At 47.7% G+C, this 27,403-nt stretch overlaps 1 protein-coding gene across 1 annotated transcript; it reads right to left on the reverse strand.

The window, feature by feature from the left end:
* Positions 1-6,940: 6,940 nt before the first annotated feature.
* Positions 6,941-26,417, reverse strand: KCNG2 (potassium voltage-gated channel modifier subfamily G member 2). Its single transcript, XM_009992618.2, has 2 exons — positions 25,662-26,417; positions 6,941-7,753 (listed from the first exon to the last, which is right to left on the reverse strand). The coding sequence occupies exons 1-2, from the start codon at positions 26,415-26,417 to the stop codon at positions 6,941-6,943; spliced, it is 1,569 nt and encodes a 522-aa protein (XP_009990920.1).
* Between the last annotated feature and the right edge of the window lie 986 nt (positions 26,418-27,403).

A 27,403-nucleotide genomic window follows, 5' to 3' on the forward strand; every position in this document is an offset into this window, starting at 1 on the left:
AGAAGGTGATGGCAGGAGGCCCTGCGATGAGGTGAGCAGCCAGAAATGAAGGGCAGGTGCTCACCCCTGCGGGATCGGCGTGGCAGGCAGACACGTCGAGGCGATGATGAAGCGGGTCTGAGCGTGGATGATGCTGGAGCCACGTTTGGAGCGGGCACAGCCAGTCAAGGGGTTGGCCAAAAGCAGAGGCTAACAAGGCTGCAGGTCACTTGGGTGGTCGTGCTTTGAAACGAGGAGGTTTGGGAGCAGCTTGCCCTGCGCTTGGGGTGCCATGCTGCTCCCGCAGCGGTGCGCAGGACAGAGCTGGGCTGGAGGGTGTCTTTCACAACCAAGGCGCCAGCAGAGGTGTGTTGCCAGCATTGCCAGGCGAGTATTTCTGGATGGTGATTGAGCCGCAAAAGGAGGGGCAGCTCCATTTCCATTGCTTCAGAAGGGAAGTGAAAAAGTTTGAGGCAGAGAAAAAGCTGTGTCCTACAGGGTAGGACTAGTATGACAGCTTGACTCGTTGAGGCTGAGATTCACGTTTAATGCCAAACAAGAACCAGTTTATGTTTTGGGGTGTTCCTTGCATTGACACAACAAGGAAGCAGTCCACATTTTCCTTCTTCTGTTGCTTAAGACCTTCTAGGCTCTTGGAAAAATCAGCAGCCTGTGGTTAGAGGTGCTGAGAAAGCTGAAAGAGCGGAGAGTTGCTTTAGAAACGTGGCTGCTGTCTGTAGGGGCTGTTGGCCAGCACAGGTCTCCGTGCCCTTCGGGAGAGCCACGCGTGTCCAGCAGCTGCTGGCGGTGCGGACCCGCCGCGGGCGGCGAGCGAGCGGTACCCGCCCCAGTTGGTACAAGGTGGTGGTAGCACGATGCTCGGACCCAGGAACAGCTCTGCCTGCGCTGCCTTCTCCTCCATGAGACTCCCTGCTCCTGGGTGAGTCCCATCCGACCACAGGGGTTCGAGCTGGGACAGAGATTTGAGAAGCATTTTTTCTCCAAGATTAGCCCTTGTGTTTTCTTACGGATGACTGGAAGCCTGAGGTTGAACCTCATTGTTTGAGTCTGGACTGTCTCCGTCGGTGGCAAACTGTCCCCTGGAGGGGACACGCCAGCAGAGGCTGCGTGACGCTCGGTTGGGCATGTCTGCCAGAGGACAGGGAAGAGCTGTCCCTGTGCTGCTGCACAGACTCGTGCCCCTCTCGCTCCCCAGGCCGACATCGGGGCTCCGGCTGCACGTGCCGTTTGGTTTGGGAGCTGCCGTGCCGGTGGCGGAGGGCAGAATCCTGCCCTGGGACCGGGCTGCGCGGCCCTTTGGAGGGGGCATCCTTGGGACATCCCTCCTGCCCCAGCAGATCCAGTGGGATCTGCGCTGCGTAAAGCTGTTCCGCGCTCTCCGTTGGATCCCGCACTCTTCGAGGCCTGAAGTGACCTTACACAGAGGATGTCCCTGGCACGGCAGACTGTGAATGTTCCGTTCCTCTCCTTTCTCCAGAGTTCTGGTTGCGTTAGAGGAACATCTGGGCTCTTGTCTTTTTTAATTGAAAACTTAACAACTGGCTTCTCTGGTACGCTGCTTTAATGAGGATTGTATTTCTACTGTATGCAAACAAACACTTAATTGTGTGTTTTAATGGTCTGAAGTGGTTTTTTTTTTTAATAACTTGCAATGATAAGATTTTTGTATATGGTGGTCTTTTTCTAATATTCTATGAAACGGGGATCTAAGGAATAAATGGCTCTTAAGATATATACTTCTGTATGCTATAGCTTAACCGGGGAGTACACACTTTTGGCCGCCTCTTTGGCTTTGAACTGCAGGTATTACTGAGGGTAAAACTTGTTTTTTCCTTTTGGGACTCTTCTCTGGGCAGTTTCTCCACTCTGTCAGCAGTACGCACACCAGCGAGCTCTGCAGACCAGGCTCAGTCACACCAGAGCTGCAAACGCTGGGAGAGAAGCCAGTGACACCGTGTCTAAAGTCATCTTCTGTATGTGGCATTCTGCAAGGTAGGACTCTTGGCCAGGAACTCCTGAACTTCATCTTGCAAGATACTTTTAGGGACAAAATGTTGCAGAACTTTGGTTTTGTTCTTTAATTGTCAGGAAGTATCTGTATCAATGATCACCTCAGCGAATAAGAAATCAATTACTTCAAATACATCTCTGAATGTACGGCACGTTTCATGGAGTTTATTTTCTCTGTCAGTTGCAATGTTTTTTTAAATAAAAATTACCTATTATATAAAAATTGTGGTGTTGCTTTGGTTTATTCAGATATGAGGCGTGCTTCTTAACTCTTACTATAGCTTATCTTGTCTAGAGGATTGTCTAGAGGAATAATTCCTGCGCTTTGTCCTCCCGATGGGCGAGTAAGCACAAGGCATCAATTGTCCCGAGGTCACGACGCGTGCCAGGGAGTCTGGATTTCTGTCCTCTGCTCTCCCACCCACCCTGGGGTAAACTTACCCTCATGAGCATACCTGCAATTAAAAACATTTTAAGACAAAAAGGCAAAGCTCAATTTTGGCACTGGGTAGTAAAGCAGAAGTTGGCCCACAGGTGCCATCTGTCAAATTTGGTCGTGATCCTTTGTGCAGCATTGAGTGCCAGGACAGCTTTGAGGACATGACCGACAGCTTTGTCGGTGGCTTTCCGTAACGGAAAGAAGACGGGAATGTCTGAGTTGACCATAAGCCAGTAAATAAACACACTGGCTGGATACCTGTGCCAAGAGCAGTAAATACAGAGCCACGGACTAGAACAAACTGTGAGGTTCCCCTGGAGCAAGGGCAGCCCTTCCTGTAAATACCTCGTAAAGCAGCCAGGGCGGGAGCGGACATCAGCATCTGGAAATGCCCCGACAGCAAACACAGACTTAGGCCTTCCAGACCCCTGTCCTGCCCCTCCTGCGTTCCACTTTACGTGGATTTGGCTCTTCTAGGTGCTGGGTGACTGAGGGGCTTTGCTCAGCCTCAGATGGGCCAGCAGAACCATGATGGACTTCTCTGTCCACTAGCCCCTCCATCTGCCTCTTTCCTCTTCTGCCGCCCACGACTTCCTATGCTATCCACTGATATTTGCTCCCGTGAAGCACCTGCTGTGAGGCTGCCATAGACCATGCCTATTCTGGTCCCATCAGGGTGAGACACCGACCTCTGTCCATCTCACTGCCAAGGGACGATACCAGTGTCATGATTTTCTTACCATTAGCGCTTTTTCTTAAGTGAGGTTGCTATCAGGTGGGAGATGGTTGTGCCCACGTGCCACAGGAGCAGAAGGAGTTGTGTTTGTGCCATTCCCTCTAACTCTCTCCCTTTACCAGTTACCGCATTCCTCAGCTCTCAAACATAGTTATGGTTTTTTGGATAATTATTGTTGCCAGCTGCCAGAATTTGTAGGTCCAGGCCCACGGTGCTGCCACCGAGATGGCTGTGTAGAAGAGGTGGCTTTGACTCACACGCGTCGTGAGTCACTGTCCCATACCAGAGAGGAATTTCTTCTTCCTTGGCCCAAAACCAACGTGCTACAACCATGAAGCGCTAGATTATGGTTCAAAGAAACACAAATAACTACCTGCTGGCATCAGCATGCATGCCAGCGGTGTAGCATTTATTATTGTCAGAGAGAAATGGCCTTAAATCATGTGTGTACTGTGTCAAAGAAAAAAAAAACCACCATACCCAACAAACCCAACGCTTCTCCAGCAGCTGATCAAAAGAAATAAGCATCACTTGTAACAATGTTGGGTGAAACTCACTCTCCTCTGGGTGTCTCTTCCGTCTGGCAATGCGTGCAGCGCAGCTTTATACAGCTTCCAAAAATAATTTGTTGAAAAGGTTCCTGGTTTATATTTGTTTCCTCATCTGTCATCTCAATAGATAAAATGAAACTTTATTAAAAGCCAGGCCTTGACTAACAGGCATGATGAGTGGGTTTTGTCACTTTATTAAAACTCTGTGCCTGCTGGAATTAATTATGTGCCTTTTGAAAACACAAAGCCCTCGCTGTTGTAGGACAATAGAAACTTGATGGAGGACGGCAATAATTCGGTGTGTGTCATCAGCCCGTTTTTCCTGCACAGCTGCTGAGCCACAGTTGGGTGTCTTGGTGATGATGTTTTCATGCTGTGGGGCCAAAAGCGGCGTTTGTTCATGGTGACTTGCTAGCTCCATAGAATCACAGAATCATAGAATGGTTAGAGCTGGAAGGGACCTTCAAAGGTCATCTAGTCCAACCCCCCTGCAAGGAACAGGGATATCTCCAACTAGATCAGGTTGCTCAGGGCCTCGTCCAACCTGGCCTTGAACGTCTCCAGGGATGGAGCATCCACCACCCCTCTGGGCAACCTGTTCCAGTGTTCTACAACTCTCATGGTAAAAAATTTTTTCCTAATATCCAACCTGAATCTACCTCCCTCTATTTTAAAACCATTACCCCTTGTCCTATCACAACAGGCCCTCCTGAACAGCCTCTCCCCATCTTTCCTGTAGGCCCCCTTGAGGTACTGGAAGACCGCTATAATGTCACCCCGGAGCCTCCTCTTCTCCAGGCTGAACAGCCCCAACTCTTTCAGCCTGTCCTCATAGGAAAGGTGCTCCAGCCCTCTTACCATGAGCATGAAGCTCTTCATGCTGCAAGGATGGCTAGTCCAGCGTGGCTCTGCTAAGAATGAGCCAACGCTGATGCTCGGTTGTGGGCCTTACAGCCGGAGGTGATGTGTTCTGCACCCTCTGTGCCCACCAGCCACAACCACTGCGTTCACACCAGCTCTGAACAGCGTGAACCAAAGCACAGTGAAAGGTGGTGAATCTGGTGGGTCCCGAGAGAAGACTGAGAACTCCACCACCACCATAAAACGCACCGCAGCCCCGTGCCACGCTTTGCTGGTTTGCATTTAGCCGGCTGCAAAGCTGTTCCCTCTGATGCCAAACCTTAATAAACCTTAATGCAGGAAATGCTTGCCATCGGGATTAGAAAAAAAATAAATTAAAAATCCCTCATGAGTCACAGCAGCCCAGTACTGGAATTGCTTTGCCAGGAGCCTGAGTCAGCCCAGGCACCCTCTGCCTGGCACAGGGCACGGACGTGAAGGATGGTCCGTGGGGCTGCGTTCCTTTTGCTCGTCGTTCCATACAGCTGTGGGTCTGGACCATACAGCTGTGGGTCTGGACCATACAGCTGTGGGTCTGGAGCCCCAGTTCTGCTGCCCCCCTCGCTCGCAGCACTGTGTGTAACGCACGGGTTGCTCCGAGCTGAGCAACAAAACGTAGTACCCAGCCCCAGGACCCTGCTCGGGGCCAGCTGTCCTGGGCACGGCTGCGCAGGAGCAGCACCGGGGATGCTCCCGGCCAGGGAGGAGCGGTGGGATGGTACCCCTGGCTGCAGCATCAGCACACATGGCTTCACAGCCCGGCCAGACACTGCCTCCCCCCTTGCCCCCAAATCATCAGAGGCGAGCGTTCAGCAACAAAGCTTCTAATTTTTATTAAAATAAAGCGTAACTTTTATTTTCCCTTGCTGCGTTCCTATAAGGAATGGCGCGTTTGCTAATGTAGGGTTGGTGTTACGACGTGTGCTGAGGCGAAAAAAAACCCCAAACCCGACAAATCCCACCGTCAGTACATCAGCTTTCGTTCCCTTTGTGGCAGGAGGAGAACGTGCATGGCATTAGTAGCAAGGGGGTGTAGGTACAAGAGGCAGTTGCGCTCCGTTTCCCTCCACCCCGGGATCACATCCCACCCGCGGGAGCGGCACCAAAAGACCCCACACTTGGAGCAGCTACACGGCTGCTGCGGGGAGGGGGCTGTAATTGGGAAACAAACATGCCCACACCGCCACAGGGTTCATTTTCCCTTTAAATTGACTTAAATCTGAGCTGCCAGAGCCCACTGAAGGCACCTCATCGACCCCACGGGGTTCCCACCACTCCTGTCCGCACGCGACCGCAGCCACCGCCGCCGAGGAGGAGTACGCAGGGCTGGTTGAACATCACCCTCCTCTTCTTGAGCCGCGCGTAGTTCAGGTTTAGCCACCTGTTAAACACATTTTTTTGACGCGCGGGAGATGGAAAGAGTTAACGGAAAAACAGAGCAATGGCGTGAGCTGTAAAGGTACTCGTCGTATTCAACTGTTAGTAAAGGAGAAAAAAAAAACATGTTAACATTCAGTACCACAGTCAGGAAGATTGTCTACGTGTATTTCTGCCATGGGGCTAAGACACGAAGCTCAGGGTGGTCAATATAGAATCACAGAATCATGGAATGGTTTGGGTTGGAAGGGACCTCAAAGATCATCTCATTCCAACCCCCCTGCCACGGGCAGGGACACCCTCCACTGCACCAGGTTGCCCAAAGCCTCATCCAACCTGGCCTTGAACACCTAATATGTGTATTTACTACGTAATGCACACCGCGTGGGCACCCGCGCCAGAGTGGGCAGCTGGGGCTGGAAACCAGACACAACCCGGCCCCGGGGAAAGCTGAAAGGATGTTCCTGCCCTTTTCTTGTCCTCACCCCTTGGCTTGTCTCAGGTTTGTGTTCCTTGGTGGAGCTGCCAAAACAACCCCACTGTGCGTGGCGCAGCCCCCTCCTTCAGCCCCTGGCACATGGGGCGGCACCGAGCAGGGAGCTGGCACCCCAGCACTGGCCTTTGCGTTCTCCTGCCTGGCTACGTTCAACCACTGCTCCTTGCAGGTTGCCAAAAATACTCGTTCCATAGAAAAGAAAAGCCCTACAAAAAGCGATGGAGCAGAGCTGCGCTCGGTAGAGTTTCTAGGGGCACTTTTCAGAAGGCCCATAAGATCAAAAGTTGGTCATTAGGGACAACCTTGTGTGTGTGTCTGCCCCTCGTTTATGCGGTTCAGGAGGTTCTTCTTGCAGAACTGACCTCCTCTTGTCCACTTCTTGCGGGCTCCCCCTTCTTGGGCTGCCAACATATATCTTCAGCTGTTGAGTGTCAACAACTTCTCTTGGCTCCCCAGTCCACCGCAGGCTGACCCTCCTGCCCAGCAGCATCCAGTGGGAACATGACGCCAAGCCCCTGTGTGCTGTCACCACCTGGGGCTTTGGTGCTCTCTTCCAGCTGGCGCATCTGCCTGCTTGCCGCTCGTTGCTGCTGCTCCTTCAGCTCACTGTAGGAACGGGAAAAGGTATGGAAGATGGACGTGACTGGGAAAGCCATCAGCAAAATCCCACTCAAGATACTGCTCAGGGCTACCACCTGTCCGGGGATGCTACGAGGAACCATGTCCCCATAGCCAACAGTTGTCATGGAGATGACAGCCCACCAGTAACTGGTGGGGACGCTTGTGAATTCTTGCTTGGCTCCCAGCTCGCTCTCAGCCAAGTAGACCAGCGGCGAGAAGAGGGCCATGGCGACGCAAAGGAAGAGCAGGAGGAGCCCGAACTCCCGGGTGCACCGGCGCACGGTGAGCCCCAGCGTCTGCAGCCCCAACGAGTGCCGTGCCAACCTCATCACGTAGAGGATGCGCAGAGCCCGCAGGAAGCGCAGCACCAGGCCCACTCGTTCTAAGTACTTGTTCCCAGCTCCCCCTCCGGGCTTGCTGCTGTTTTTCGTGGAGACCACGTCCACGATGAGAGAGATGTAGAAAGGCAAGATGGCCAGGATGTCAATGATGTTGAGCGGGGTCTTCAGGAAAGCGCACTTGTTCTCCGCCTGGATGGACCGCAGCAGGAACTCAAAGGAAAACCAGGCCACGCACACAGTCTCCAGCACAAAGATGTCGTAGCACTTCCGTGAGCATTCTCCCTGCGGAGAAGAGGAGCGAGAAACACAGAAAAGGGGGAAGGAAAGGATTTAGCCAGGGGGCGAATGAAAGAAACAGTGGCAGTTCCTAAAACAAAGCACCCCGTGAAATCGTTACGGATTGTGAGGGACCAAAGCAAAATCATCGCTGCTAAGACCGGCTGGAACAGGTCACTAAACCCAGAGCTACCAGCTTGGCTGCAGGACAGGTCAACGATGCTCAAGAGTATGCTGAGGCTGCCAAGAATTTGATGTGATGGTACCAGCTGTTGACCAGGCAGCCCACTGCTCATTTCTAACCCAGCCTTTAGCACACTTTAGGGAGGATTAGTACAGGATTCATGGATTTTAATAAATGGGTGATCCCTCCCTCCCTTCTTGATCCATAATAAATTGCTTATAAATGGCCCATAAACACCTACAGCATTTTATGTTACCTGCTTGGAGTCATCTATGGTCTGGTATTCACAGAATACAGAATATTTCTGGTGTTCCAACTCATGACCACGATGCCCTCCCCAAGCTTCCTGAGGCCCTGGAAGAGGAGCTCTTCCCCGCAGGCTCGCTCAGCGGAAAATAAAGAGGACTTCTGGTTCACACCCCTGTGAATAACTCCAGCTGGATAATAATCAGCTTGCCTAAATAAACAGATTTTGATGTGGACAATTATAGGGCTAGTGCTGTTTCCTCTGTGAATGCCCACGTAAAAGCGCCGATGCTCCGGGGACTTCGAGCGGAATGCAAGTGCATATTTATTTACGGGAAGCATATATTTATTTGGTGAGCCAGTTTGACTCTGGACAGTGCAGGAAAACTCTTGTAAGCGTGTAGGAACCCACCCGTGGCAGTGGGGTGTGGATGCAACAGGTATTAGGGACCGACGTGACACCTCGTTGGGCTCGCCGACGCTAAATTACGGCAATAAAGCACCCCTGGAGGGTGGCGAGGCTGCGTTGAGCTGGTCCCCGCTCCATCCCTGCAGAAGCTGAGAACTTGGCACATCTCCAAACAGCTGTGCCCACCGCTCACAACAGCTGCCTTTTGCTGGCCGCGTCGTCACACCGAGCGTACAGCCTTGTGTCACCTCGATACGACAACCCAAAAGCTGAGGAACCCTCCCCATTTCGTGCTTACGAAGAGATTGAGACAATGACTACAGAGATGTCAACAGGAAAAAAAAAAAAAAAACATGAAAAGGAATCCTCAGAGCTGGCGTTTATGGCCCTTGGATTAAACACGATGAAAAGTTGTAGCGCCTGGTATGTCGAGATTTTTTTTTGCATTCCACTTCCAGTTGGTGTATGATGTACCTCCCACTGCTTCCCGGAGGGTCATGCTGTTATAGACAGAAAAATTACTCGTCCCACTGAAATTGCCGTCAAGATTTTAAACATATTGCAGAGAGGAAGGACAAATCTTGTTTTCCTCGTGCAGTAGCTCAGATAGTCTGTCTTTAACTACCTAATTTTGATAGGTGTGAAGACTAGAAGGACCTTAATTTATATCTGCCTCACCAAACTAATTTGGTCATAAATCAGTATTTTTGTCCCAACCATAGCACAAAGCATTTTATTTTTAGGGGCTTCGCTCCGCTCACAGCACAATTAAGCCGTCGGTCTCTCCCGTCAGAGGCAGAACCAAGAAGATACTTTCACACCACCACACAAATCTGGCTCTGTGAGCCAGAGCCAAAGCTCACAAAGTCCATGGAAGGACCCTGCCTGTGCCACTGCAACTTCTCCCCTTACCACCGAGAAACCAGCCATCGGGTCGATACTGCCCAGCATTCCCAGAGCCCTGCTGCCTGGGAATCTCTCATCAGGACCTGCTTGATCCCACCCCATGGGCAATGGTCATGGGTGATCCTCAGCTCCTGAGCCTGTCCGTGCACGTGCCCAGACGGCCCCGGCTCAGATGGGAGGAAGCCAACCCACCCAAGAACAGCTGTGGCTGGAGCAACACGGCGGCAACGGCAAGAAGTTTCCCCAACATGCAAATTTGCTTTCCCTGAAAGGTGCACGACTACTTGGAGCACCAGGTACGGAAGCTAAGCTGCAGCTCGCCTTAGGAGACCTCTCCGGCAGGAAGCGTTCCGGATTCTCATGTGCACGTATATAATTTTGTGCCTTTAAATGTTTAAGGAAAGTCAGTGAAGCCTATGGAGAACTGAGCCTTGGAATAGACCTACAAAGACATGACGGCGTTTAATAGCCAATTTGGCACCTGATTCCCCAGTGCTCTAGGAAAGGAAACTCTCCAAAGTCCTTCTGCGTATGAGTTTTGGTGCGGGAGCAAACAGGAGTGAAAATTGTCCCCCCTTAATGGACGACCCAGCGGAGATGACTTTTGGAAGACTCTATCTGCCCTCCCACGCTCTGACATATTTATCCTGTGTAGGTTCACAAACCTCCAGCTTTGCTATTTGTGTCTCCGATCCTCCTGCAGAAGCACATCATGAACATGAGCGCGGGAGCAGCCGGGAGACCTCAGCTCAGCCGAGCACAAGAGGCTTGGTGGGATCTGAAGGTATCTCCAGGCCATCCAACACAGCAGAACCACACTGCCACCCTTCCCATCGCTAACGGAACGCTGGACCGCGCTCCATCCAGAGCTGACCTTGGGCTCTGGCTTTTCTCCACTCTGCCCCCTGGCCACAGCTGACAGCTCATGTTTCCTTTCAGTAGAGGGAATGAAATTTTCCTTTCAGAGCTCATTTTAACGGGATGAAACGAGCCCCTCGTACAGCTAATGCATGATTATCTTCAGCAAAGCGCTGGTCTTTCTCCGGATCATCGTTAACCTATGGCAACCTGAACGAGCCAGGCTCTGTCCAAAGGCTGTCCTGAGAATCAGAGGGTATGAACGAGCTTTTAGGAAACAGACCTGTGCTTCAATTAACCTGCCAGAGGCCTTTTTTTTCAGTAATTAAATGTCTTCCTGTCCCCTGGACCATGGTTCAGTATCATCTAGGTATGACCTATTATCATCTTCGTGTGAAATTAGCAGCCTTCCAGTACCTAAAGGGGGCCTACAGGAAAGCTGGAGAGGGACTTTTTACAAGGGTGTGTAGTGATAGAACAAGGGGCAATGGCTTTAAACTGAAAGAGGGCAGATTTAGGTTAGATATAAGAAAGAAATTCTTTACATTGAGGGTGGTGAGGCACTGGAACAGGTTGCCCAGAGAAGCTGTGGATGCCCCATCCCTGGAAGTGTTCCACGCCAGGTTGGATGAGGCTTTGGGCAACCTGGTGTAGTGGAGGGTGTCCCTGCCCATGGCAGGGGGGTTGGAACGAGATGATCTTTGAGGTCCCTTCCAACCCAAACCATTCTATGATTCTATGAAATCAAAAACATGAACAGCAAAAATGTGTTTCATGCTCTTTGTGCTTTGCTTCTTTCCACTGCAGCTGCTTTTCCCTGCACTTTTTTTTCCCCTTGATTACAGCATTGTAAAAAAAAAAACCACAAACAAAACCAAACTAATTTCTCTCTTTCTAAAACTTTTAACTACAAATTCGAGTCCAACTGGATGCCGCAACTCTGTTTAGTGTTTTGAGGGTTTTTTCCATTTGGGAAAACAAACCAAAAACGTGCAGAAAGACACACAGGCAGATGGCAAAAAGCAATCAAGAACTAATCAGCCACTGGAATAAGAGAAAAACAAGTCCTAAGAGACCTGGAGAGCATCCTGCCCAAAACAGGTCTGTACCAGACCTGTATGTTCTCAAAAAAGATCGCACTATTCCCACTCATGGCCATGACCAGGAACATTAACGACTGCATACTGCTTTTTTACTTTTTGTAAGGAAAACCAGCTCGGTCTCACACTAACTAATCGGATTTCATCATCTTGTAATGAAAAACTTTTTTTTTTTTTTTTTTTTAGTTTTCACAACAATTTGATTTCTTTTTGGCTTTTAGAGGTCTAAACAAAAAAATAGCATGAATGGCAACCACCCCCATGGCACTCTTCTAGTATTAAAAGACTAACATTCTTTTTTTTTTTTTTTAATGTGCATATAACCGTGCCATTAAACAAACAATATCTTTGGCTTTTGATTACAAAAAACAGCGGTATAATAAAAATATGCGGAAACAGTTGTGCTTTACAAGATGTATATGTTTATTTACGTGTGTATATGTGTTCCTTTCAAACAGCAAGTAGATTTTTTTTTCCCCCCATGTAGAAATTACTTGAGTGGGGGAAAATACCTGCAGCAGCACAGGATTTTGGGGCCATATCCTACTGTCAACTCAGTGCACAAGGAAAGAAATGAAGGAAGGTCTCAGTGCATAATTCAATGCAGTCAAATTAAAGTGAGTCTCCTTCACTAGGATTTATAGGAATTTGCTGTCAAAAAGCCAACCGCAGTATCTTTCTTCTGGAGAAACGTTTCCTTTGCCAAAGGTTCTTCTGGCAAAAGGAAAATTACAAAAAGAAAAGCTGGTGCCACTGCAGTTCAGATCCAGCTGCACTCGTTGCTCGGTATGATCCGTCTAAAAATTGCGGGCATCTTTCAGAAAGGTTTTGCTCTGGCTCGTGGGGTCCCTTTCACTGCCACTTCCCTGTCCTGTGCCTCCACAAAATTCTCCGCTGTGTGACGAGTGACTTCATGACCCTGCCTTTGTCCTCCGGGCTGCCGAGAAGAAATTCCGACTCTCCGCTCGATTCTCGCAGGCTTTGACGCCGTCTCCCCCCTCCGGCATCAGATGATGTCAAAAGCCACATCACCTCTAACCGTCTCAGTTTTTGGATGTTTTTGTGTGGTCAGCAGCTCCATGGTACTCGCAAGGAAGATGTTTCAATGCTGCCCGGTACCCCCTATAGAGAAGATGTCCCTGTCAAACGTATATGTCAAGGAAAAAACCTGACCCAAAGACGGGAGGCATTGCGTACAAAACCGCTTACATAAACTTTAAAGCCGTGGCATTTCTGAAATGATAATTTTGCTCTTTTCCACTTGGCCCTCTTCACTCGAGCCCTTCGGGTCCTGCGTTTCAAGGGTTCCTCTGCGTGCGTCCGCTCAAACCCTTTGTTAACAACAACGCGGAACTCGAAATCCCGACGTAACCGAGGTCTTGGCACCGGAGACCAGCCTTAAGGCACCTGCAGGCAAAGTCCCTGAGGCTGCTGCACAAGGTCCGCCCGCAGCCCGGATGCGGTGCCGCAGGGATGGTCCCCAGCTGATGGTCCATGGCTCCCACGCAGCCGGCTGTACTGGGATCAGGCACGATCCGACCTCAGGGAACAGCTCATGGCAGAGGATTTGTTTGCCAGAGCCACAGAAAAACCAACGATGAGTTCACCAAGCAATGGTGTCCTCCAAAGAATAGCTTCACTTTAGAAGCACCGATGTTCCTAGTGCTTCTGAGTCAAAAACACCTTGGAATTTTCTATTTCCAGATTTGCAGAATGTTCTTCTTGGTTTTGGCTCACTTTTTCACTGAAATTGAAAGTAAAACAACCCCAAGAGAATACTTAAGCGCCAGAAGCCTCCTTGCTGACAAGTGTCCCCCTCTCCCCTGATTTCACATGAACTAGAAATCTTCGTCCCCAACCCACTCTCTTTTCCAGCTCTGATAGAGGCATCATATCCCCCGAGGCTTGGAAACTACAACGCTTTTTAAAAAAAACCATTCTCTGTAAATCTAAGCAAACGCTTGATCCTGAGCTTTCACGTGACGAAGCCCAGCTACCTTGCAAATCCACAAATCTCCTGCTTTCTGGAGAATCATGGAAGAATGGTTCGGGTTGGAAGGGACCTCAAAGATCATCCAGTTCCAACCCCCCCTGCCATGGGCAGGGACACACTCCACTACACCAGGTTGCCCAAAGCCTCATCCAACCTGGCCTTGAACACTTCCAGGGATGGGGCAGCCACAACTGAATGCCGACACCCAGACCCCAAAAATTCCTCTGAAAGGATCAGCCCAAGAGAGACAGGGCCATTACAAAGCAATGGCACTCCCACCACCTTCACACCTACCCAACACCCAGGACAAGCTGATGCTGTGGTGGCATCTGGGTGTGCTCACAGCTACGTGCAGATATACAGTGTCCATAACTGTGGTCCTCCTAAACCCAGCGCCCTCCTTTCTTCTTCTTCTTCTCTTCAAGCTTGACTCACACTAAAAAAAGAATCTCAGTCTTGTTCTCTCTCTCTCTCACTAACAGTATTAAAAAGAACAACTCAGCCTTAACAGCATTTTGAAGCGTATTTTCCCTCTTATTCCCCCCAGTTTTCCCCTCCTGCCAAGCCCTGTTTTAGAAGCTCTTCTCCTCCTCCTGCCTCCCACTCATCGCTGGTTCTACTTTACTGACCCACATTAGTTTTACTGGTTCCTGCAACCCTGCTATAAAAGTTAGGGGTATCTGGTTTTTCTGCTGGAGGAAAGGTGGACCTCTTGTCCTCTTAATTTTTTTTCCCAGTATTTTCCCTGGCTACGGAGGTGACTGGCTGCAGACTGGGAGAAATCATCCGCGTTTCTGCCCACGGACGCCCAGCTCGTGGACCTTTCTGGAGGGTGCTGCGATTTCCGTTCCGTCGTCGTCTCTACCCTGTGTGCCAAGTTTCCGACGTGGCTCAGGACATATGGGATGGCTGGGACCTTCACACTATTCTCTCTATTTCCTGTTTGTATCCGGGCTCAGAAAACGAGCTGGAGCAGAGGGAAATGGATTGTGTGTGTGTGAACAGCAGCTAATCCTGGGACTAAACCTCACCGGTACCGTGTCCCAGCCCCTGAGCACCCCCTGCACACACAGGCAGCCCTGGATAAGACACCTTGGTCAAAGTGATGCCTTCACGGGGCCATGTCACTCCAGTTCAGAAAGCTTCCAGGCTTCTGAGGCTTTCCAGCTGCCCTAGCATTTAATCACCGTTACGAACTGCTCATCTCATCTTACGGATGACTTTGCATCTGAACACACAGGAGGGCCAAGGAAGCCCCAGCCGTACGGCATCCTTGCTGGCACCTCCTGCATGAGCGAGTCGAGTCAGGGATGGGATGGGATGGGATGGGATGGGATGGGATGGGATGGGATGGGATGGGATGGGATGGGATGGGAATTTCTCACCGAGCTGCAAGGCCAGACAAGGCTCTTGAGTTGATCCTGCGCAGAGCCGAAGGATCTCACCGAGTGGCTCATGAATCACACGCACGGTTTCAACTGAGCTGAGACGCAGTGTTTAGAAGGACGGAGAGAGCAGATTTAAAAACGACACGAGACGTACTCAGGCATCTCTAGATGAACCGTTTCCATTGTTAATCACCCATGCTGTAATACGCTTTATTTAGAGCATGAGTTTGTCTAGCTGCAGGTTCCAGTTACATTCACATCCACAGACGTTCTCTTATTCTGCTGTTCACTGCATTAAAAGCTCTTCTAGTGTCTCACTATAAAGCAAAATTTTCAGATTTAAAAGAATTCTTTTAACTTTTTTCCCAACTCACCTGCTTAATGGATACCAATCTGGACACAGCATCTCAAGCCTCATGCTTTGCCTCTTAACTAGCACGTCAGATGGGAAATCGCGTACAGCCCGTAGCTCACCAGCACCTCTAAATCCCAAGACCCCACTTTCCAAAAGAACCTTTTGTCCTGGGCTCCCTACGCTCCCAGGTTGCACTCTCTGCTGATAAACACGCAGTTACGTCTCCGTGTTCAAATCAGCTCAGCTAACTGTGCCAGACCATTCCAGTCCCCAACCAGCACGTCGTTTCTGTGCTACCCGTAAATTTCATTTACAATTGTTTTATATTTTCTCCCAAATCACTGGTGAAAGACCTACGGAGCTCTGGGCATGCCTTTCTGCATACACTGTCACTGGATGATGATGTCTCATGTTAGTTTTTCTGCTACTTCGAGATTTAATCTAAATTTCTATTTTTTAAACATTTAATAAGGGAGGTAAGTTTTTTGAAGAATGTCGTTTTTATTATTTTTATTTTATTTGTGTGGCACTAATTCATATATCTTACAGAAGTATCTACATCACAAGTTACTTTTTACAGAAAACTTTATAACCTCACAAAAATTATACTAAGCATGACTAATGAGTACTGTTCTACATAGACTAGAATTAATTATGCTGTTGTCCTCAAAAACGTTGCTGATTTTACTCAGCACCGTCTTTTTCATGGTTTTACTTGGAACTAACACCATGCTTACCTTTAGAAAATCCAACAACCTGGTAGTTTTCTTCCGGTCCTTTAAGTCTTTGTTAAAAAACCTATTGCAAAAAATATTTTAATCTTTTTTTTTTTTTTAAATTCTATACCACTCTTCTAACTTGTCTCGAATCTAAATGTCTCCATAGACACTGCAAGAAGTCCCCAATTTCAAAAACGTCTACATTTCATCTATATTGCCGCATTTTAAGCAATGAAAACGTAGGCATTTATAATGTTAAATGATTTAATGCAATTTTTCTAAGTGCTGTACACATTAATCAGCTCATTACCTCAGCCTAGCTAGATGAGGTCTAGCCAAATGTAAATTTGGTTGCTTTCTTTCATTCCAAGCCTCCAGAATTGATAGTGACATATCCCGGAGCTCTGAGATGAAATTTCCAGATGATATTTCTATTACTAATAAATGAAAGATTTCTCTCTTTCAGAACACTGGGACAGTTACTCAATCAGCCCACAGAGTACAAGCTCTCTTGCAAAAGGCAGTGGAGCAATTTATGGAGCAAAGAAGCTACGCTGTACCCTCAGGATATTACAGAGCAGGCTACACCGAGTAGCTGTAGTAATTTTACAAAGAGGACTGGAAGCCAAGCAACTATGATCATGACGTTGCTTCAGAGACTCCCTGTCTGATTTACCTGGAAGTCAGGAGAATAAACCTACTGGTAGGTGTAGATAGTTATGGTGGTGGAACCAGAGAAATATTAAAAGAGAATATGGATTGAATATATATGGAAGAATGGATTGAGAGCAGCCCTGAAGAGAAGGACTTGGGAGTACTGGTGGACAAGAAGCTCAATATGAGCCGGCAATGTGCTCTTGCGGCCCAGAAGGCCAACCGCGTCCTGGGCTGCATCAAGAGGAGCGTGGCCAGCAGGTCGAGGGAGGTGATTCTCCCCCTCTACTCTGCCCTCATGAGACCTCACCTGGAGTACTGCGTCCAGTTCTGGAGCCCCCAACATAAGAAGGACATGGACCAGTTGGAGAGGGTCCAGAGGAGGGCCACAAAGATGATAAGAGGGCTGGAGCACCTTTCCTGTGAGAACAGGCTGAAAGAGTTGGGGCTGTTCAGCCTGGAGAAGAGGAGGCTCTGGGGTGACCTTATAGCGGTCTTCCAGTACCTCAAGGGGGCCTACAAGAAAGATGGGGAGAGGCTGTTCAGGAGGGCCTGTTGTGACAGGACAAGGGGTAATGGTTTTAAAATAGAGGGAGGTAGATTCAGACTGGATATTAGGAAAAAATTTTTTACCATGAGAGTTGTAGAACACTGGAACAGGTTGCCCAGAGAGGTGGTGGATGCTCCATCCCTGGAGACGTTCAAGGCCAGGTTGGACGAGGCCCTGAGCAACCTGATCTAGTTGGAGATATCCCTGTTCCTTGCAGGGGGGTTGGACTAGATGACCTTTGAAGGTCCCTTCCAGCCCTAACCATTCTATGATTCTATGAAAAGAAATTAAACACGGAGCCTGTTTTACTGGGTGAGCCACAATGCACCAAACATAAATCAGTTAACAGCGTGACAAAGTTACCAATGCTTTTACGGAAGAGTCTTGGCTGTTTAATTATTTATCCCTAATGTTATACTCCAGCATATTTATACAATATTTAAAAGAAGACCCGAGCCTGCTATTTATTCATGAGACAATCTCCTGTAGACTGAAAGAGTTCATTAGCACAGCATAAAGCCATTAACAAACCAACAGGAATTTTATCTTACTCAGCTCTAGCCTCATCCCCAAGCTATCAGTGCAGAGAAATACCCTCCAGTTTTTGACTTTTCAGCCTAGAACACTGTGGAGACTCTCAGGTGGTTCCCAAAGCCTATATTGTAACCTACCCTTCTCATAATCTTCCAGGGCAGCTCCTTGTCCCACACGGATTTCTCCCTTTACTTGGGAAAAGCAACTCAAGAAAAGACACCGTGGTGAGACCCAAAGTAGGTAAGAGACAGATACCGAGACCAAGACACACTCTAATGTTAACAGCTGGATCTGGACAACCAGCAAAGGAAAGATTTTGATTCAGCTCCACAAATTCATAGATTTCTAGGTTGGAAAAGACCTTAGAGATCATCGAGTCCAACCGTCCCTAATCCCCATTAAACCATATCCCTAAGTAGATCATCCACCCTATTCTTAAACACATCCAGGGATGGGGACTCAACCACCTCCCTGGGCAGCCTATTCCAGTGGCTGACAACCCTTTCAGAGAAGAAATACTTCCTAACATCCAACCTGAATCTCCCCTGACTAAGCTTATACCCATTTCCTCTTGTTCTATCACCCAACACTAATGTAAAGAGCCCTTCCCCTACCTCCCCACCATCCCTTCTCAAGTATTTGTAGGCTGTAATCAGGTCTCCCCTCAGCCTCCTCTTCTCCAGGCTAAAGGAAAGATTAATACGTGTGTTTCTCTTACATCAAGGACTGTTGTCATTCACATAGTTCACAGATAAGCAAGGTTCCCAGTAAAATGATCAAAGGACATGATGACCACACTTCTTGATATCTGCAAAGAACATTTTGCCATTAGTCTTGTATTTTCAAATTCCACAGGAGTCAGATGAAAGATGTGCATCATTTAAAAACACCACAACTCAACATTTAAGGTTTAGATGGAGCAGTGCAGAGGTTCTCGACTCCATGATTTTAAAGCTCTCTATGTGACTCACAGAAGCAACATCACTTTTATCTTTCAAACCTCATTACTTTCAACTGCTTTCAGACAAACCTGAGCTGTCTGAAAGGCAACACCCACAAGAAATCTCTCTGACCATCAGATAGGAGCTGGGAGACCACACTATGATAACACAGACTCGCACCACAGAACTTTGCAGCTACTCCTCAGTTCTGGACTCTACGGATATCATACAGTAATCTCATCTTCCATGAACTAAGTTGGTCTCAATTATGAAAAGAACAAAATGTCCTAGCTTAGAAACCTAGCTCCCGGCCTGAGGCATGAGGAACGTGCCCATGTACCTGAGGAGCAGCGTAGATGTAATTTTTATTTTTGTTATGATGATCACAGAATCATGGAATGATTTGGGTTGGAAGGGACCTCAAAGACCATCTAGTTCCAACCCCCCTGCCATGGGCAGGGACACCCTCCACTACACCAGGTTGCCCAAAGCCTCATCCAATCTGGCCTTGAACACTTCCAGGGATGGGGCAGCCACAGCTTCTCTGGGCAACCTGTGTCAATGCCTCACCATCAAAAAAATTTCTTCCTTATATCTAATGGAAATCTCCTCTCTTTCAGTGTCCTATCACTACATACCCTTGTCAAAAGCCCCTCTCCAGCTTTCTTGTAGCCCCTTCAGGCACTGGAAGGCTGCAGTAAGATCACCCCAGAGCCTTCTCTTCTCCAGGCTGAACAGCCCCAACTCTCTCAGTCTGCCGCCATAGCAGAGGTGCTCCAGCCCTCAGATCATCTTTGTGGCCTCCTCTGGACTCATTTCAACATTCCCATTCCCATTCTTCTTGTGTTGGGAACTCCAGAACTGAACGCAGCACTGCAGGGCGGGTCTGAGGAGAGCAGAGCAGAGGGGCAGAATCCCCTCCCTCAACCTGCTGCCCACGCTGCTGTGGATGTGGTGATGATCACCGACGTTGTGTTTCAGACATTCTGTCCCAAAGCATTCACAATCTACATGCAGGACTACACAGAACGGGTGATGAGACTACACGAGGTCGATCAAGCACATAAACAACACCAACTTTGGCTCATTACTGATGACTACAGCTGTGGGTAAGGGATGCTGCCAAAGCTCATGATTTGGGCTGTGCGTTATCATTTTGATGTAAGCACCATCGGAGCAGAAAATCTCCTTCAAGCTCATGAAAGAAAAAAAACAAGAAACACCTCACTTTTAGTTAAAACACAGCTCTGCAGGGCTTTGAGTCCTACATCCCGTAAGCAAGGGCACGCGAATGTGAGAGTGAACGCGAATCTCACGTGTCTACAGGAACGTCCTTGTGCCTGGCGTGGCAGAAAAGGCAGGTGCCAACTGTCACCGAGCCCTTGGTCTTTCCCCAGCCTCCAGCCAGCTGTGGCCCGAGGTGCCTGGAGCAAACACAAACTGCAAACCAGCAGCGTAGGGGACGAGGACATGGGCAGATAGGTTCAGATGCCATCGCTGGTGGTACTGTTAAAAGGTCATGGCTTTTGCGTTTAAACAGCAGAGCTGAGAGAACGGTGTAAAAGATTCTCAGCAGATCCCCAGGGAAATTAGTTAGTCCAATTCCCATGATTCTTTTTATAAAAAGTCACCCTTGGCGCCTATATACTATAAATAGTTATCTGTAATATCAGCAGGGAGGTTTTTTTTTTTAAATACACATTTTATGTTGACTGTGTTGTAATTTCTAGAAGAGTTCATTCCACAAAGAAAGGAAAAACAGAAGCTGCAATTCTACGAAGACTTTCATTCACGAAAACAAACCACCCATGCATCACAAACGTGGGGCTCTCAGTTAAAACCAAGAAGGTCTCTGCAGCACACGCAGAAAAACAGCTGAACAGTCACGAAAGAAAAGTGCTAAAAACGAGCTCTCCCGTAGTGGAAAGCTTAATTCCAGAGTCTCAAGCAGAGTGCCATCTCAGGATAGAAAGCACCAACAATAACTACCATTTTACTCCTTTACGTTACTTTTCACTGAAATAAGTACATGATTCAATGTAAAAATGACAGTTTTCCCTACCCAGAAGTACCTCGAACTGCAAGAGCTCTGAGACAAGATGATATCCTCCGTTCAACAAAACGTTTGGCATTTCTGAGACACTGAGGCCCTGAATGCCCGTATTTCCTCCCATTTAGCCACCTGTTTAGGTTACAAACCTCAACACATCCATAGTTACAACCACAGAATCACGGAATGGTTCAGGTTGGATGGGACCTCAGCAGGTGATCTAGTCCAGCCTCCTCCACCTGCTCAAACAGGGGCACCTAGTTGCCCAAGACTGTGTCCAGACAGCTTCTGAACATCTCCAAGGATGCAGACAGAACGACCACCCTGGGCAACCTGTGCTAGCGCTCAGTCACCCTCACAGCCAGAAAGTGTTTCCTGATGTCCAGAGGGAACCTCCTGTGTCCTGTCACTGGGCACCACTGGAATGAGCCTGGCTCTGTCCTCTTTCCACCCTCCCTTCAGACATTTATACACAATCTTTAGTCACGAGGATTGTTGAAAACGCACTTTCACAATTTATCTATTCCCCATCCTCACCAGTAGGACAGTTGAAGCGCAGTGTGTAAATTAGGCTTAGAAGGTTAAATAGTTTCAGGCTTCTTTATGAGCTATTATTAACTTCATTACTTATGAGTCTCTCTCTTTGCTGTAACGTTCTTCAGCTGAAGGTTATTGAACTGTAACTTCCTATCACAGCATCTTTAATTAGCCCAGCTTTTCCCAATACTTCAGAAAGCAGGGCGAAGAAGGAAGTACTCTCTGATATTCTTCTCCCATCTTACACTGTGGAACTACAAATGATTGAGCTCAGTGAGACTCAGGCCTATAAATGCTTTTGTGAATCAGGACAAAATGCTTGATGTTCATCTCTGAGTTCACCGCCTTTTTTCTGCGACGCAGAAGACTGTCTAACAAAAGAAAGAAGCTTTCTTCTTCAGATAGAAGTGGTCGACATTTCTGCTTTCACCAAGAAAAAAATGAAGAGTCTGGTACGATGACCATCTGGCTTTGAGTTGAATCTCTCCGTGTCTTTTGGTTGTTCAGCTCTGTGTCGTTAAAGCTTCTGCCGTAACGTATCCCCAACTGGTTTAAGACTCTTGTGATGTATTGGCTGCTTTCCTTGGGTCACTTGATGCCTCCCATTTGTTTAGAGAGTTGAGAAGCTCACCTAAAGGTATCATATGCCTCAAATACCTTAAGGATACTCTAAGCCTCTGGCTATTTTTATGTCTTGGAGATCATTTCTGAGGTCATCTTGAAAGAACTCAGTGCCTGAGGGCTCCTGCTCTGATTTTGTCTCAGCAGTATTTTTCCTTAAGAGGGGACTTTTCACCATTAAACCTAGATCTTGCATAGAAATCTCCCATTCTGAAAATTTTGAAATTAGAAATTAATTATTGCTTTGTAACTTTACATGAAAGAACCTGACTCTCTTCACAGTTTTTTTTTTTTTTCTTCGTACATTTGAAGTGTTCCTTTCCTGAAATTTCTGGAAGCAGCTATGATACACATTTCCAGACTGGTGGTTTTTATTTAATTCAATCAGTAAATAAAAGCCAAGTGAGAAAAAAAAAATAGACAAGACAAATACATGTCCTAGATTGGTAAGTAAGAAGCAGTTAAGGACCTGATTTTGTTAGCTTTATTGATAATTGTGCAGCATCTGAAATACAGATACCACTTCCAAAAAAGAGTAATGCTCGAGGTGAATCCGGGTGACCATTAGTAAGAACAAGACAGCTATGGGACACGGGAACGCCATCCTTCCCGCTCTTGCTGCACTGCTGGGGATTGACACCGTCATCTAGAACATCTGGAGCAGTTAATAAAGCCAACAAAATGTATGACACATATGACTGACTCATCTTCTGTATTTTAAAAGAGACAGGCAGGCACCTAAAGTCATTTCCTCACCCACTTGGTAACTACTTCCAACTTTTAAGGTCCCACGCTTACATCTGTGTGAGGTCACTAGCACTTCTGCAGGACATCACTGGGTGTAACAGCTGGTCCATTCAGATGACATTAAAGGACTGGGGTACGAAAAATGGCTCTCCAGCATCTATTTTTTCCTGACTGGCTCCTCTCTCTTCCCCTGAAGCAGTAATAGGAATGGCACAAAGCTTCTGTTTGCTGGAAAAGGCCAGCTCAAGGAAAAGACCACTGCTTGTTAGCCAAAGTAGCTCCGACAGCTCCGACACGGAACCCCAACAACAGCAACGCCGGCCAGAGAGCCTGGAAAATGTACGCACTGAGCACGGCGCGTCCTTGAATTAATATTTCTGTTTGCTTCTTCCTTAGCCAGGAGGGATGCACGTACGTTTTCTGCTTGTGAGGAGACTGCAGACCCAGACCAACGAGCTGTCCCTTGGCAGGAATTTCAAATGAGGTTCTAGGGCTACGGCTCGGGATGATTAACACGGCGTCGGATTCACGTGAGCTCTCTCCTCTCCACACCTGTTATTCGATATTTTCACCCATTTGGGCAGGAGCAAAATCACTCGCTGTGTATGACTCCTGGCACGACTAATTCCAACTCGAATACTGAGTGTTGACCTGCATGGATGCAGTAGCAGGCGAGGAACGGTGGGGATGAGCTAAGCTATGGAAGAAGTGATCCTCCACCTGTGCCCTTGTGCTAGAGAACCACCTTCGTCCCAAAAATCACCATTCCCGCCCCGTCCACAGACCTTCCCCGTGCACAGGGCAGAACGAAGCCTCTTTGCAGGAGCTCTGAGCCTTCAGAATTTAAGGGCACGGAAAAACATCGGATCATTTATTCTGATCTCCTCTGCACTGCGAGCATTTCACCTCTGTAACTCGAACTGAAATCAGCAATTTACTTCTGATTGAAGCGGAGCGTGTTTAGCTGAAGGCTGCCTTCCAGAAGGGCACTGAGCTTTGAACTGAAAACATCAAAAAATACAAACCCCACTCATTCTCTTCCTAGTCTGCCTCAGTAATTAGTCACTGTGGTATTAAATATTGGCACCTGGTTTCCCATATGAATTTATCACGATTCAGCTTTTAACCATGCATCCTCTCCCTGCTTAATTTCAAGGTCTTTTAGATGACACGGTTCTCCTCCCCCCATAAAACCCACTTATTTGCTTAATCCACCCACCCTCCTTTCGATAACCTACATAAACTGAAATGTTCCGAGTTTCGTATTGTATGGCATTTTCTCCAGGTGTCTAATATTTACAGGCTTTTTCACCCTCTCCAATTTTTCAAAACCCCATTTGAAAATATCGATGTGAGAACCAACTGCGGTATTCCAGTGCCAGTCTCACCAATGCCACACACAGGCACAAAATCATCTTCCAGCTTCCACCTGCTGCTCCCCAGCTTAGATATCCAAGGATCACATTAACCCTTCTGACTTTATGCTGCAATAGGACAAACCTACATTCAGTTGCTTGTGCCCTAAATCCTATTTAGAGTCTCGTTTCATGAATCGGACTCTCTGCTTTTGCAAGAGGAAGTCTGCATTCATCTTTATTGTACTATTTTCTGTTTGACTACGAAAACGTGCTCTTTTTAATGCCCCCACCTTAGCAAGAAATCCAGGCTTCTCCCATATGCTTGCTCTATCCTCATTATTACCCTGCTCCGCTCAACGAATATTATTAGCTTATTGTTATGAGTCCCTGTTTATGTTCAGATCATTAGTAAAAATATAAAGGGACTAAACTCTGGCAGCTCTGAGAGCAACCCAGGAACATCTAAACACTAAATACGTCTCGGTTTTCAACAGTAAAACATCCCTTGTGCTTAAAATTCCAGCATACTGGAGCACTGCTGGTTAATTAGAGTACGTGTTTTGGAAATGATCTTTCAAAAAAATTACTAGGACAACGTAGTTTTAAGTAGCAGCCAGTACTGCTACCCTCAAATTTTAGATCATGAAAAGCCTTTAAAAGAATGATCTTAAAATAAATCAGATATCTAACGACATACCAAAGGTTTATGTCTTTTTTGCTGGCTGCTGCTGGGTGAGTCTGGTCCCAAATCAAACCACTCAGCTGGTATCTAACCTGAGCACAGCCTCGCAAGGAAGGGTGAGTTTAGCCACACGTGAGGCACTCAGCCAAACCCTGGGGCCTCTCAGGAGCTGCTGGACCCATTTTCCATCAGGATGCTTTTTACTTCCAACGCTACAAAACACTAAATGCCTCCTGCCAGGGAACGACCGCTCTCTTCTTCCGCCAGCGGCAGCGAGCGACGAGCCGTTCGGCGCCCAGGTGATGGCACACACAAAGGGTTCTGCTTTCAGAAGACCTTCGCCTTCAGCTGAGAGGCAGAACTTGGCGGGGTGAAGGACCGTCTTAGTAGCTGAAGTTCACAATCCCATCCAGTGACCATGGGGCTCGAGAGTAAGCCCAAACGTTTAGTGTCAAGCTTGGATTTGAGCAAAACTAAAGAGGCCATGAACTCTTTGAAAAGCGTGTCGTCCCCCAACCTCTTAGATTGCATTTCAGCACATATTTAATGAAAACGTGACTGTCCTCCTCTATCGATCTTCTGATGAGTTCTCATTGCCCTACATACAGCTAATCCTAGGAAACTGAACTGCTTGCACAAAGGAGTAAACCCTTAGGAAATCTGTTGAACTACAGAATAAACAAAATATCCATACGACTCGATTTTCAAGGGCATGGAGCATCCACAGCTTACACTTGAGAATACTGAGCACGTCTGAAAATTGGGACATTTCCTTTGTTTCTGCTGTTGAATTGCTGCCTCAGCCTCCCTGCCCTTTACCTCAGCTATAGCATCCAAATATTTGAGATGTGTTTTTTTACAGCGGGGTACAGTGAGAGTTCATTCAAAGGGGTATTTCAAAGTACCTTTAAGGAGAACTGATCTGTTAGCTCTTAACTTGAATTCAAAACATTAAGCCGGCCCTTGGCGTCACAAATACCGAACGCAACACCTGCACGACTGCTGGAGTGACTTTGCCCATCACCTTCCCCGAGGAGACAACAACGCAAACCACGCTTTACTCTGAGGAAAGTCGCACTCACCCGGTCTTCTTCTTCTCTGACATCTGGCATGGTGCTGACGCAGAGGCTGACCGCAGTGATGGCAACAAAAGAGACCGAAATACAAGCAAAGATCTTCCCTGGGATCCCTGAGTGGGGGTTCTCCACCATATCCCTGAGCTTTCGCATGCACAAACTCAACCGGCTATTGTCCTGGAAGGCACACGGCGTAGTTTCGCTAAACACCATCTCCCCTTCATACAGCCTGGCCTCAGCTGCCTCCTCCTCTTTCTGCCGCAATCTCTTTTTACAGCACCACTCCAGGTGGTCCTCTTCTATCCCCCAGTACACGAGCTCCTCCTGAAAAGAAAGAGCGCACATCTCCCTGAGGAGCCTCAGCTTCCCAGCTGTCAGGAAAGTCATGATCGTCCTGAAGGCACTAGGATTACGGTCAAAAAAAAATTCATTGCAGCTAACGTCATAATCATCGCAGACGTTCATGATCTCATCGTAATTGTTGCAAGATTTTAGCTTCCCAAGCCTGGTCAAGGGGCAGTTCTCCAAGGTGGTCCACGGAACTTTGTATTTAATACCGCCTACGTTGATGATCACAAACCTGGTCCGGTCATCCAGGCGGGCTAAGCAGCACAAGTCTTCCCCAGGGTGCAGAAGTTTGGCCTTTTTGTAGAAGAATCCTTTCTTGGTTTGCACTTCACACAGGTTTTCCAAGTTATTGAAGGAGTAGGAGCTGAACTCAGGATCTGCGTTCCCAGTGAGCAATGCCATTTTGTGATACATTTGTTGAGTCCATGGGGAGGTCACGGCTATTCCAGCAAACGCATCTGGAGCTTGACTGGAGAGTCAATCTATAAAACAGAATTTTAAAATTACAATGAAATGATGGAATTGCTAGATGAAAAACAATCCTATTCTTTCAATCTCAAGAAACTTTTCTCCATGGCATTATTTTTCCCCTATTATTTTAGGACTATCTTTGCTCGATAGACACTTGGGGAAAGAACTTGAACTGCAGTAAGGTCAGAAGCCTCGATACTTCTAGAGAGTTTAGTCGGCGAATGAATGAATGAAAAAAAACCCAGTGTCTTCTCATTTTCAGAGATTTCTTTTCTAGAGGTTTGAGCTGTATCCTGGACATCAGTGGATACTGGAAGGGAAAATGGGTATTTTGGATAAATGGCAATTTACATTTTAGCAACTTTATTGATAAACTTAGTTGCAAATGTGTTTTTTTTTTTTTGTTCTTTTTGCCCGTTTACATAATGTTTCTATCACAAAACACCTACAGTGTGAGGACAAAATGGATATCGACAGTAGAGTCAGAAATCTGACTGCAGAAATGCTAGTAACATTTTGGTATTTAAAATTTAAAATTGGTAAAAAGAAATTACCAATTTAAATTCACCAAGCTTCGTCCTCAGTAGCAACAAAGATGTGGGATCTGACAATCCAGCCTGCAGCCAGCATCCAGGCACGTCTGGGTGCTCAAGCACAAAGCCTGTGCTGCCGAGATCCACGTGCCACTGGTATCCCAACGAACTGGATCAAAGCCACATTGGGCATATCTACCCAAACAGCCCCACTTCTGAAAGACAGAAAAGCTGGGGTGCCCGCCGTCCGGGCTAGGGACATCTCCTGCAGGGAGGTGCGTGTCCCAGGTCTGAGCAAGAACCAGAGCTCGCCCAGGATCCCGGAGCTGCTGGAGGCTCCGCTGTGGTTTTGATGGTGGGAGGTGGACAGGGTGCCCGGCAGCAGCTCTGAAACAG

Source organism: Tauraco erythrolophus, chromosome 7, assembly GCF_009769465.1.
Source record: "Tauraco erythrolophus isolate bTauEry1 chromosome 7, bTauEry1.pri, whole genome shotgun sequence".
NCBI lineage: Eukaryota > Metazoa > Chordata > Aves > Musophagiformes > Musophagidae > Tauraco > Tauraco erythrolophus.

Coding starts and splice junctions, on each gene's coding strand:
- KCNG2 (XM_009992618.2), bottom strand. CDS start 26,417: ATGTATCACAAAATGGCATTGCTCACTGGGAACGCAGATCCTGAGTTC. Junction 7,754..25,661: donor TCAGAGAAGAAGAAGACCGG/GTGAGTGCGACT, acceptor TCTTCTCCGCAG/GGAGAATGCTCACGGAAGTG.